General features: G+C 36.9%; 1 protein-coding gene across 1 annotated transcript in view; it reads left to right on the top strand.

Annotated features, from left to right (window-relative positions):
* PCCA (propionyl-CoA carboxylase subunit alpha) overlaps positions 1-13894 on the top strand; it is a gene marked incomplete at its 5' end in the record, with an annotated part of 272842 nt that overhangs the window by 97764 nt on the left and 161184 nt on the right. The window contains 2 exons of the mRNA XM_057366229.1: positions 2916-3010; positions 9768-9918. Of these exons, the coding sequence (XP_057222212.1) occupies positions 2916-3010; positions 9768-9918 (246 nt within the window). The remainder of the gene's footprint in view (positions 1-2915; positions 3011-9767; positions 9919-13894) is intronic.

Genomic DNA, 13894 nt, shown 5'->3' with positions numbered 1-13894 from the left:
AATTTTATTTATAATGGGTATATAGTGCATGTTGTTTTCCTTATGCAAACACTTTGATGGTMCCTTTTAACAATATCATAGCATATCATTTTAACTTCATGTTCTAATCAGCTTTAAGATGTTGACCTTGGTTAATTTTCAAACTGCTGAATATACAAACAATTTGAGACCAGATGCCAAATATTTATTAATTTAGCAGTAACTTTTAAATAGAACTTTTTTTAGCTTTCTTGTATTTCTCCAAAGCACTGGTACTTAAAATTGTTAAATAAGAAGTTTCCTGTGTCTAGCTATAAAACAATCACTTTGTAAAACATGAGAAAAGACTTAAACAATTAACAGGAAAATAGAGTCCAAATACACTTTATGCTTGAACTGATTTGAAGTCTTGTTCTCCTGAAGTATCTGATAAAAAGTTTAAAGCAAGAGTTCATGGAATGTCTACTACTTGGCTAAATAACAATCCTACAACTGGAAATAGAATTTAGCTGAATCATGTAGGAGGGATTCCACTACATAATATTTAATTATTTTGGCATGTAGATGTACCTAACGTATACTAATGTCATAATCATGTAATCCCACAAAATGGGGAATTTTCTGTTAAGAATATTTAGATAGTAGAAACAAAACCTGTAGCTGTGGCATGCATTTCTGAGTGAGATGTGCACTGGAATCTCATGTCATCTCAGAGGTGATGATTTCAGTATCCTGCAAATGTGTTCTGAAATACAATTGTTTTGTGATTAGARGCTTACACTGGAAACAGTGGACCCAGAATAAAAGTAAAAGCCTAATGCTAAATGTTGCTGGCTTATTCTATTTATARTTACCTTCTCATAGTAGATGTTCATGCATATCTCTTTTTCCATTAGCTAATAATGGGAAAACATTTATTTTAAAATCCAGATTGCAGAAATTTAGTAGGATATGAGAAATGTCCTGAAGTGAAAGAAAAAATTTACTACTTCGATTGAAAAAATGTATTATCCTCTTCAGAAAAATACAAAGAGAGAGGAGAAAAGTACAGTGACAAATTTTTATTGTAATATTCCAGGATTTTTGTTTGTTTTGATGAGACAGGATTCTATGGAACAGTGAAACAGAAGTGCTTACAAGGAATCATTCTACTTACAGGACAGTGTTTTTTCCATTGAGTACTATGCTATGCTGTAGAGGCACTGGCTACGTATTAAAAAACAAAAAGCAACAACACAAAAACCCAGTCAAAAAAATCTTTGGACCTCCCAAATGATTTCTAGTAGGGCCCCAAGCGTCTGTAGAGTTCCACTCATCTGGATTGGATGGGTTAGTGCTTGGGTAGGAAGTACCTGGGTGTTTGTGTATATATATATATATATATATATACACACACACATACGTATTTCTCTTTCTCTTTGTCTTCTTTTCCCTCTCCCCTTTCTTTGTGGCGAGTCCCTTGCTAGGCACTCCAGCAGTTGGCTGAAGCATCCTGGTGCTGCTGCTGCTAAACCTCCCCCGGGGCAGGGAAGAAGGTTCTGGGACATGCTGTAGTTTAGGAAATCCTGAAGTCATCAATCTTCTAGATTGCTTTTTTCACTAGAAAGCTCCATGAATTTATGGGAGCACAGCAGAATTTTTTAGGAGGAAAACCGTTTGATCCTACAGGGCACTGAGTACCCCAGATCCAATGCTGCACTGTGCACATGAGTTGTCTTCATGAGTTCGCTGCTTCATTTTCAGTCACATCTACCCAGATTTTTCACCCCTCACCAACCATTGGTGTCATAGATGCAGGAATTCATCTTGCCTACTGCTATACCTGCTCTGTGGTGCTAAAAGGAATAATAAATAATACAGATTCGTTGTCACAAATGTGAATAGATATGGTTGAGTTCACACAGTTTGAGAAAGATTTTCTCCTTGTTTTATCTTGTCAGTTTTCAGTGTAGAACTGCGCTATTAAAGAATGAAGCATGAATATTGGCATGGGTTCCCGCAGATCAGAGCAGGGACATAGATGGAAAAAAAATGGGTTAGAAGAAAAATTTTGTAAGGAAGAAAGGGAGCAGGTGTGGTCTGTGTTAAAAGAAATTGTTCCAAGAATAAGTGTAAAGTTATCACCATAAGAAAGAAGTSTACTTGAATCTTCTAATCTGGTATTTGGTATTGGAAACAGCTGCATCATATCATCAATTTCATAAAAGGACAAATTTCCTTTTCCTACTTTCACCTCTACGCTGAAGACTCATTTGAGAGTTGGGCTATGCTGAACTTGAGGGCTTTTTTTCTAGTGTGTCATGTGGTTGGATCTAGATTCTTGATTTTAAACCTATTCTCTGAACTGAAGTTGCAGCCAAGAACTGTAGTTCCAGATTAAAAAAAAAAAATCTTATAACTAAGATTAATTTCCTTTGAAAGTACTGAGAAGGTTGCAAATTTTATTTTCCTTTATGAAGGATAACAAAGTTTTTACCTACTAAGAAAGCACCATCTGACATTCTTTCTGAAAGCTTTTGTGTGTAATACAAGAGCAAAATTTGGCATCCTTGGGAGTTTTTTTGTTGATCCAAGATTTTGCTCAACTATATGCTTTCGTGTAACTTCATAATACAGTGCAATTTAAAATGCTTGARAATGTGGTTTTAGTTTATTTCAGTCTTTTGTAAGAAGATCCCAAAAATTCAAAAATCAAATTTTGAAGTCAGAGATATGTACAGACTCTGCATAGAGATTTTAGAATAGTTCTGTTCAGAATTTGAAGAATTRTTCAATAAGTATTTAGTATATAATGAATTTTCTACAAGACCTTTTTTTTACCCAAGTTTTAGTTTTAGATTGCAAAAACCCCAAACCCTAAATGCTGCATAATAGTATTATGTCAAAAGACCATATACTTAGATCTGTTTGTTAATAGCAGTGTGGTATTGTTTCAGGTTTTGGCAGACAAACATGGCAATGCCTTGTGGTTGAATGAAAGAGAATGYTCCATTCAAAGGAGAAACCAGAAAGTTGTGGAGGAAGCACCAAGGTGTGTATAATGATTTTTGATGCAGCTTCATAGAAACTGAAAGCACTTACGGAAGGCTGCTGGTTCTGTTTATTGTACAAATGCAATCAAATGTTATTCTATTAAAAAGCACAAAGAAAATAAGTGTTTGTTATGGTCATTTGATGGTAGTGCAATTTTGATGTTGTTCTCAAGGGTGTTTCGATTTTGTTTTACAATGTCTTTCTGTAAGAAAACAGGTCTTGTATAGTTATTTTTTTTAGTAATCTTGTGTAAGATGTATATAGACCTTACTAAGCAAATACTTGTGGTATTTGATGGCTTTATCAATGTATGAGATTTTTCTTTGATATTCACTTATGCATATAAAAGTCAAGTAAAATATGAAATAAATATGAATTTTACTACGTATACAGGTATTTGTCTATGCYTGAGTAGTTGTGTAAAGGCCACATAATTCTGTATATTTCCATTKGAATTGGAATGTGAAGTACAAAATRCTTTGCACCACTTTTAGTTCCYKTTCATGGTAGTGAACTAAGATCTTTGYGTCTTGTACMTGGGAAATRKAAAATTACCTTAATCTCACCTGTTYAACATGAAGCTGCAWTACCTTACTGCTRTGCAAGACAGGGCCTTGCTGTGTTTTCTGTTGCATAGCAGTCATCAGAGAATTTGTGTATGAAAAGGTATACGATGTTCTGATTTCAGAAATCCAGTTATAGGTTTCTCACTGCCTGTGGAAATTCCTGGTGTAATAYGTTGTCCAGCTGGGGTGATTTTGCCATATTTTCTTTATAGCACAGAACTATGTGATGCAGCAATTTGGGATGTGAGGAAAAGCACATCATCCAAATGGAATTTCTTTAGAGATGCCTTATTAGTTAATGTTGAATCATAATTGCAGGACTGCCACTGTTTGACATGTATTTTAAATTAAAAAAACCCCAAAGTTTAAATCTAAAAATACAAATTCACTAATAAATGTTTGCTGGTAATGCTTGTGGATTTCTTGGTAGCCTTATGCTCCTTATAGTAAGACCTGACTCTGTGTGGGAAGTGAATCCTTCAGGTCCTGATACAATGCACACGTGCATGTATGTGTACTTAAGCACTTAAAAGAGGAGTGTCTTCTGCCTCAGTATATGTAAGGTRATGCCTGTCACTACTGCCTGCTCATTTTTCGTGCCTGTGGTCAATTAAAATGGCATCATATGTCTTTCTCTCACCAGCTAGCTGTGATTAGAGTGTTTTCTTTCATCAGAAATACCAGCCTTTTTTACTTTCTTGGGCTTCACTGTTGGAGCWGCCTGTAAGTTTTCTCGTCCCCTCCTGTAACTCTACAAGAGTGTGCAAGTCAATAGCTTCCAAAATTTGGTGTGAAAACTTTTCTTCCTTTTTGTTGTTGAATGTTTTAGACTCTGCCAGACTTCTGTTGGCAGCTTTGGAAGCATTACCTGCCTTACACCCACTTGGCTGCAGAATCTATTAATATGCAAAGGGTTATAAAACTTGCAGATAAGCAGGGCACTAACTTCTGTGAGACRCCRCAGAGACCCTAAAGYCTGAAGTTAAGTCTTCCTGTGAATKTTCTTAACAKTTTGATTGTTTAGGGAMTCCTGGACATAYCTCTTCTTGCATGGCTGGATGGAGGAAATATACTGTCCTCTTTTCTCCTGTTTTAAATGGTAGCTACTATCAAGAACTCTGAGATAGGTCAAACTTTTTATTTTCTTTCATGAAGCGCAGGATATAGAGATGCTATGGGCTAAATATTTTTTTTTTTTGTCTTTTGTGTAATTTAGGGCTTTAGACATTGGCCTCTTCTCATGGCTTTTTGATATACTCTATTCTTATGATGGCATTTTCATGAATATCTAATTTAAGAGACTGAGGGCCTTTTGGCTTGAAGAGTAACCCATGGTTTTCTTAAAGATAAGCTTGTAGCTGCTGAACTTATCCTTATGGGATTATTTTGTATTTGTATCTCCAATTTTTCCTAGGGAAGTTTAGTCTTTTGTTAAAAACTAACAGCAAACAAAACACTTTCTCTCTTTTGAGAAGAGAAACCCCTTCAGTTCACACACTAATGAGGTTACAGTATTCAAGGTGTTCATGGTGGTCAATCCCCCAGATTCAAATAGGAGATCAACAAACTTTGCTTATACCCTTTTCACATGGTGAGTTGTCCTACTCTGTTTTGGGAAGCAGAGACAATAGGACACACCAATCATTGCTAGTTTTTTCATTTGTGCTGGGCAAAGTTAGTGATGCACAAAGCTTCCAGTGGTGTWCTGTAATTTTATTTGCTTCTACTTTTACACATTTTGGATATGCTATGGTCTTCTCATTTCGCTAGAGAGGCTGACATTTAAAGACATGAGTGACATTTAATGATTGTTATTCCTTAGTTGAGCTTTTGTTTCTCCACTGCCCAAGCTCTTCTCTGCTCATTTTCAGAGACAGTTGTTATGAGGGACTATACTTTGGCAAGAAAAAAAAAAAAATCTAAGTGTGGTTGTATTTTCCTGTCTGCTGGGGTGACTAATAAGAGATTGTTTCCCCATGCGGAGAAACAAGGCTTGTAAGTTTTTCAGAAAATCCTCTGATCCTTTTGGACCAAACAAAATTAAATGCATAGGAGTATTAACTGACATCCTATTCAATAATTGGAGAAGGAACTCAGAGGAGTGCTCTAAAACTTGGCTTTGGTGGGAACCCGTATCCTAGGAACAATTTTGGAAACTGTTAGAAGCTTCTTAAAGCCCTTCAAATTTGCCTCATCACTTGCATGAAGCAATGTCATCTGTTCAGAGGTGCTTGGCTGTCTGCACTATTTGATGCCCAAAGTTAAGATTTTGGAATGTTGCTATAGAAAAGTGCCATGCAAAGGCTCTTTAACTCACCATGCTATCCTTGGCTGTAGCAGTTGAAGAGATGAAACAGTTGATTCTCCATGAAATACCATTTAGAAGCATAGAAACCACATAGGTTGGAARAGATCCTTAAGGTTRTTGAGTCCAACTGTAAATGTAACTGCCAAATCTACTATATAAAACAAGTCCCTAAGCACAACATCTGCACATCTTTTAAATACCTCCAGGGATGGTACTCYACCAGTTCCCTGGGTAGCCTGTTYCAAGGCTTGACAACCCTTTCTGTGAARAAAWTTTCCCTACTAGACAATTCAAATCACCCCTGGCAAAACTTGGTTATTTTCTTTGGTCCTGTCACATTTCTTGCCTGGCAGAAGAGGCCAACCTCAACCTTGCTACAGCCTCTCTCCAGCAGTTGTACAGATTGATAAGATCATCTCTGAGTCTCTTTTTCTCCAGGCAAAACAAGCTCAGTTCCCTCATCCACTGCCTCATGAGACTTATACTGTAGATCCTTCACTGTCTTTGTTGYCCTTTGCTGGCACACTCCACCACCAAAACATCCTTCTTGAAGTCAGGGGGCCAGCACTGGACAGAGTATTTGAGGTATGATCTATAACCATAATATCTCACAATGCCGAGCTTCAGGATGCTGGCTAATAAACTCTCTACATTCCAGGTCTTCCTTAGACAAGGAATAATGGAACAGTGCCCTGCCATTGCATTCTGTGCTATAATGCAAGATCTGTATTTGCATCTACAATGAGCAGGTTTTTAGAAGTTGCTAGCTCCCTGCTTGCTTTCCTTAGTTGTCTCTACTTTTCTTCACTGATTCCATATCTGTTAGGTTAAATCTTTGCTATTTTTTTATTCCTAGTGGCATACTTTCAGAATTTGCTTCACCTAACCTAGATGTTAGTATTGCAATATCTTTTTAGAATRAAAAATGTTCAAAGGCCTAAAATATTTGTTTCTATTTCTGCCTGTGACAGAAAAATTTAAGATTTTTGTGACTTTTTTTGCATATATTGTTGTTGGCTTCACTCAGGAATGTTTCTGTCCTTGGAAGATGCATAGGCTAAGAATTTCACTCTCTTTAAGCACTAAACTCACTCTGAAAGGCCTCAATATGATTATGTTCCAGATTAACTGCCAAAATACTACCTGAAGCTACTGACAATTTGAATGAATGTATGTAGGCAGGAATCTTGCAGATAGGTGCATTGTTGAATTAGACTCTGGCTACAGGCTCTTCTTGGAGGTGTTAATGCCTGTATGTGTCAGACTCTACATTTTCTCTCACTGTCTAGGAATCCTTGAACGATTTTGGGTTAAGAGAAATGTCAGCCTCCTCACAGTTTGTGACTGTGCACGTGACTCATAGGTGGGCACCATTTAGCTATGGGGGCAGAACTGTGTTCTCAAATCCTTTATYGTATTTATGCCCATGGTCTGGTAGCACATAGTAAATATCTCAAAGTATAATGTTTTATGTAGGTAGGTAATTTTTTTAAACAGGCAATATGCTTGGAGCAGGGAAGCGGACCTTGATTTAGAAAATTGAGGTTCACTCCCCCAGTGTGGTGGAATCTTCAGAGGAAGGGTAAATGTCTTTGATCATTTATTTTTTGTCCAAACTATGGTGTAACACATTTTATTTTTTTAAATCTCAAGCTTGTCTGTAAGTGWAGGTGATAGGAGTATTTTGGGAAACTTTACCAGATGAACTAGAAGTGGAGAGGTAACACCTTGCCCTTGTAGTTCATTTTTCTAGGTGTAGAAACAATGTGTCAAACCAATTGTATTCATTCCCCTTAATTAAGTTTATAGTAACTTGATTAAGGTCTTATGAGTGAAGTGTTTAGGTCTGATTTATGTTTTCTTTTTGATGCTTTTATTTTGTGAATCCTTTTTATATTGTTGCCTTTGTGCTGCCATAGAAGCTGTTTGGTCTAAAGAAAAACAGGTGTATATGTGAGAAAAAGATTTGAAGTCAGGTTTAAAATACYGTGTTTTTCAAGTGATGCTTAATTAGATTGGAGAAGAGATATTTTGGTYTTAAAAGGTGTATTGTTAAAAAAGGGAGAAACAATGTATTTGAAAGGTAAAGCAGCGGAGGGGAATATGAATATTTTGGTTAATTAACGAAGCCAGTGGTAGGGATGATCCAGTCATTTCAGAGTGTAAAGCTTAACTGTGTGGCAGAGATCAAGTTTAGCAATGTGACACCTGTGTTCCATTCTTTGGCTACAGCAGGAGGTGAACAGTGAGATCTCAGACCTACATTTAACAACTATAGGGAAGACACCACTGTAATGAAGGGGAGTTACTGTCTTTCATCTATATGAGAGGTAATAATGGTTATTCTAGAAATAGAGTATGAAACTGATATTGAGAAGGTTTTGTTCTTCATAAGCCACTCATTGACCTTTCATGATCAAAGCCCTGGAGAAACTCCAGACTCAATTATAGATTGTTGATTTAATGTAATGTTTTATTCTCTTACCTAATCAAAATAAGAAATATTATGAAACTAGTTTACATTTACCAATGCCTAKTCTTATAGGTATGACACAGTTTTAAAGTCTTCTGATCTTCCCTTTCATCTGATGTAGGATCTCGTACAGCTTTTTTGGAATGAGACTTGACTTCCCTTTCCTTTCTGTCCCATTGTTTGCCAAGAAAGAACTTTTTTCCCTAAGTTCTGAAAATGCCTCAGAATCTGCCTGTGTGGGCCYTGGAAGGATGGAGGTGTGAAGTAGCTCTTTACCAGTAAAGAAAAGGATTCCACTATCTCCTACTTTGCCTACATATTTGCTCACTTCTTGTATCATATCAAATACGGTTTGTTCTGGCAGAAGTCTCTAGCTCTTCTGTGAGTTCAGGTCTCAGTGAAAAACACCACAGTAAGTGCTGAAAGTCCTGACCCAGCACTGGCTTCTRTGAGTGCAGCCTGAGGCTCCAGATGGAGCTTCCCTGGCTTTGGGAGCCACTTTAGACTGATGATGGCTTCTGATTGCTCCTTTGCAGAAGTAGGGCTCACTGTTGAAATGATCTCAAGAAATATGCAACACTTGGTGTTTTAAAGAATAACTTAGACAGTCACTTCTACCTTACCTCTTATTCCTTGCAAAAAGCACTTTTAAAATGRTAGCTGAGTTATGTGCTTAATATAAGTTACAACAGAAATATATTAAGTGTATTTACAAACTTCGGTAAGATGAACAGCTGCATGTTGTCTTTCAATGAAAATCARTGTATCAGGTTGAGGGGCAACTGGTTTCAAGGCTTTGGTGGAATACCACAGAGACATATCTCTAATTAATCTGCATAGGCTTATTTAAATCTGGATTTATGGTACAGAGGAGAGCAACAAGCAGAATGTGTACCTTCCAGAATCTTTTGATTCTGACCCAGTGGAAGTGATGGGTGCTTTTTTAGAATGAGAAACCTTGGCATTTGTGCAGTGTTCACAGTGGCTCCCAAAGTGGTAGCTTGAGCTGTTCTTTGGGTGACCTTGAATGTTTCCAATATTTGTGGAAAAGAATGTATTGCAATTAACATGGATACTAAATATACCCTCTAAAATAATGTTRTTTGTATGTTTCTTTTTATTTAATTTGTGTTATTGCAAATCTCACTGTTCTAAGAGCATTGTGTTCAGTTATTTTATATTTTAGAGAATATATAGTTATTAATCCTGAATTTCCTGTACATTAGCAATAATTGTAAAACATGCAGTACAACTGCTTAGGGGTAATATAAATGTAAAGACAGCCTTGACATGTTTTCATAACTTGAATAATGATGTTCTYCTCTTTTGACCATACTTTAAACAGAAGATTAAATGATTGAATAATAATTATTTTTTAACTAAAAAAGTCATTGTTTCTGTATTGTAGCACTTTTCTAGACCCTGAAACTCGAAGAGCAATGGGAGAACAAGCAGTAGCTCTTGCCAAAGCAGTAAAGTATTCCTCTGCTGGAACAGTAGAATTCCTTGTGGACTCCAGTAAGAATTTCTACTTCTTGGAAATGAATACTAGACTTCAGGTAAGAAAAACAGCTCTTCAGATTCAGAAACGTGTTATTTAAATAAACAGACCATAACCTTCTCCTGTRTTTAAGGGTCTGCTCCTGTAAAGATTCAAGCATAAGTATCTTGATATATGTGAGCACTTGCCACTGAACTTAAAAGATCTACTCAGTGAAATAAGCTTGCCTATGCAAGACTTTGCAGCARTGAGGTCTTGTACCGCACTCAAATAAATGTTCAGAGCTTGTGCTCTTTGTTGCACTTGACCYAAAGACCTTGCAAAAGGTCACTGGTAAGTGCCACTGTGAGTTCACCATAAGTGGCTAGCTGCTCTGATGCTTTCCCCTACTGGTCCCTGAAGTTTCTTYCTTATTGTTTATACTTTGATGATCACTTGCTGAGTTTCTGTAGGAGGGTGATTGAAACTATATGTGTATATCAGCAATAAAAMCACTACCTATCTGCATGTGATTGAAATTGTGACTGGATCTGTATAAAAAGCATGCTGATGCAGTRTAGGGTTTATGTGACAATTTGTGTAGGCAGTAATAATTGTTCTAATCTACACTGCATCAGTGAGTAGATGAACAGTAGAGGGGAAAACCCCACTACTACTTTTTTTGACTGTTTGATGGATTTCTAGTCATAAGCTCAGAAATGTGTATAATTTGAAGTCTGAATGTCATTCTTGAAGAGTGGAGGAGTGTTCAACTTGTAAGCAAGTCCATTCCATTGCCTTTATCCTCCTTTCCTCACTTYGTTAAATAACACCAGCAAGACTGAAATGTGGAATCGAGCACCTGTTTGATAAGCTTCTAATTTTGTTTCAGCTACATTTCATTAGTTATGTCCTGCCTGCTGCTTGTACATGTGGGCAGTGATAGAGTGTAAAGAGATCCTCGCAATCTGACATCTTCCCATGACCCTATGTAAGAACTGGATAAATTTATGGTTTAGGTAAATTTATGCTTTGTGTGAAGAAGTTAGAGAGAATCTGGGGCTGCTGCAATTTTCTGTGCCAGGGGAAGACTGCTGGTAAAATTTTTCTTGCCTTGCAGGACAGCASTAGTTTTGGAATTAGCCATGACAGTCACTTCACATGCCTTTGCTAGGCACTATCAGGTCTACCTTAGGTTCAATTAAAGGGGGTGGTGGTTAATGGCCCATTCATTAAAATATTAAGAAGAATTCACTCACTTTGGTCATATTTGCACTTTCCTCCATCTTCTAGTTTTCGAGCCAATGTTTCTTCAGTGACTCCATGTTCTTGTTTGCATAAAAGAAAACTAATTTATGGTTTTCTGCATACCCACCAGAATGTCAAAAGCATTTCCTTGCTGTGGTATTATTGTTCATGAGTTCCTAAATGGAATTAGTGATGGAATATCCTTGGATTCTTTGTTGTGGTTTGTTTTTAAGACATTATCTTTGCTGTTTTATATTGTCTTCCCCCTGCAACCCAGTGGTATGTGTTTGTAATTCCAATCTCCGAGGTCTCCACATATGCAGTAAAAAAACTTTCACAATTCCATCTTAYGGACTTTAGACTTCTTTTGCAATATAGCCTTGAAAATCCCCCATAATGGCAAACTCATTCTTTCCAACTCCTGAAGAAATTTACTAATCTGAAGTTAAACCRCTTGTTTAGATATTCTCTATTTCCTCTATCCTGAATGTGTTTTATCTCTCATTAGCATTTCAGCTTGAATCTGGAGAGTAATTTTCTTTGRTTTTTCCCCAGTCTTACCCAATTGATCTCTCACTTCTCCCAAGTCTCAAGCTTTACTTCTGTTCAGCTAACAGTTATGCTAACAATATCTTAGCAACTAACATATTGTACTTGCTTCCTACTATGAAGAACCAAACCTAGAAAGTCTAATGAAGCTTGTCCAGCTTTAACTTCAGGACCAGGATAGTCTCCAGATGTCCCTGTATTGCTTCAGTGTTTTGGTTTWTTTTCCTTTTGTGTCTCCTAACTGTGATCAGTGACTAACAGAGATGCTTGTTCTTGCTGAGCACTCCACAGCTGGAAGAACTTTCCAAAATTATGGGTGTCTGATCCATAAATGATCTTCTTAAGATATTTATCAGTGTGTATTAGACACAGCTACCTGTCACCATCAACAGAACATTTCTACTAAATTATGCAGTTTTCTGTCAGTTTAAATGTTTCAGCCATCTCTGATCGGATCACTGTAGCATTTTTATTTTAGATACAGACTTCAGAATATACTTGCTAACTAAACTGTGTCCAGCATTTTGCACTGTCTGCTGATTTCTCCCCTTTCTCCCTCCCTCTGGTGTATCTTTTGGTTGCCTTTCAGTCTTTTTGGCRAATTATTTTGCAGTAATCAAGAGTAGTATTGTTACTTCACTGTCTTTTTGGGAATATACCTTTTCTGTTGTATGTTATGCAAAAGAAGTGTAACACCTTGAAGGAAGTTTATATTCTATTTAGTTTTTGTTTTAAATGTTGCTGCAATACTATATGAGAATGGGAGCAAAAAAAATTGGTGAATCATCTCCATTGTGTTTCTTGTGTGCTACACAAAGTTGTTACAGATGTTTTATTGCCTGTAAGTGATTCAGCTAGAATGGCTTATTATTTGCTGCTAGCAATGTTCTTTTTGTTGCATCTGCTTTTCTGCCATCTTTGAGAGGCTAGCTGGTAAGCATGAGACATAAGGTTGAAGATTGCATAATGACATGGTAAAACTACTTGTTCTCTTGCAAGARAACGTAGAGATGTCATTTTCTTATATGAAGGAAATCTATGGTCTGTACTTAAAAAATATCTGTTAATACATGTGTATGTGGTGTAGATAAGCTTCCTACATTTGAATCAGTTGGTAACAGCCAAGGGAAAATATTCCATATTTTAAATATTTCTAGTACCTTGAAATGAGAAGCATCCCTTGTTGGCTAGAGAATAACAGAAATGCACAATGARTGATGTGAATCCAGCATTTACCCTCAACACAATTGGCATGTTTGTGTCTCAGGCCTGTTCCCAACCTTCTCCCTCCCTCATGAGTTGTGAGATTTAAGTAGCAAGTGAGTACTCCCTTCCTCCTCAAAATGTGACTGAATTTGCTAAAAGYAATTGAAAAGATCAGTTGTGTAGACTGGACTTGAGAAATATGGTGATTTGAGTAGCAGTGGGTTTTCTCTYCATGTAACAGTTTGAGTATTTTTGTCACAACTTTTAAAGGAATAAAAATTTATTTTCTAGAGTCATCTGATGTGTTTGTAAGAGATTTCTTGAGAGCAAATGGTGTATCTATGTTTTTAGTTTACAGTTAAGTTTCTCGGTTGTCGTGAGAGTATTTATCTTTTATAGTAACTTGATTTAGAGGCATAAMATGAAAATAACGAATCTTCATACACCTGTGAAACATTACCCTTTGCTAAGTCTTCTTATCACTTCATGGGTTTTCATCAGATTTTACTGACCTTTGGAAAATTATATATTGCACAGCTTTGTCCTTGTGCAAAACTGGCTGTTTTGCACAAGGTAAAAGATGGAAAGAATTTTTACATGCAGCGTTTCTTTCTTCCTCTTCCACTCATAAGAGTATAAAAAGCATGTTTGGAAAATGTCTAAAAGTAGGTAAAAATCCTGTTGCTGTTTGTTTGGAGCTGCACTGCTTATGAACTCCTGATTCTAACAGCCTGGTTCAAATGATATGTGYGTTCTCTCACACATCAGGAGTCCAGCACCTGCTACGTGTTTGCTCAGTGAAGGACAGAAGTCCTGGAAAATATTGTAGCTACACTATGTGTACCAGTAGCAACAAAATACAAATTGCAAAGTGATGAGCTGCGTCTGAATTGCCTCCTAAAGCCATAGAGAGGTGGTGATTTTGGTATCTACAGCAGACCCAGGGGATGGCAAGCAATGATTTTGTGGTCCTGGTTGTGCGGAGCTGCCTGGAGGAAGAATTGTGATAGGTGGGCAGAGTATGGGAGCAGGGAAAGGGGCTGTCAAGAGTT

Source organism: Malurus melanocephalus, unplaced genomic scaffold, assembly GCF_030028575.1.
Source record: "Malurus melanocephalus ecotype Western Australia unplaced genomic scaffold, MMel_1.1 scaffold_61, whole genome shotgun sequence".
NCBI classification, from domain to species: domain Eukaryota; kingdom Metazoa; phylum Chordata; class Aves; order Passeriformes; family Maluridae; genus Malurus; species Malurus melanocephalus.
This window is presented reverse-complemented; position numbering and strand designations above follow the sequence as displayed.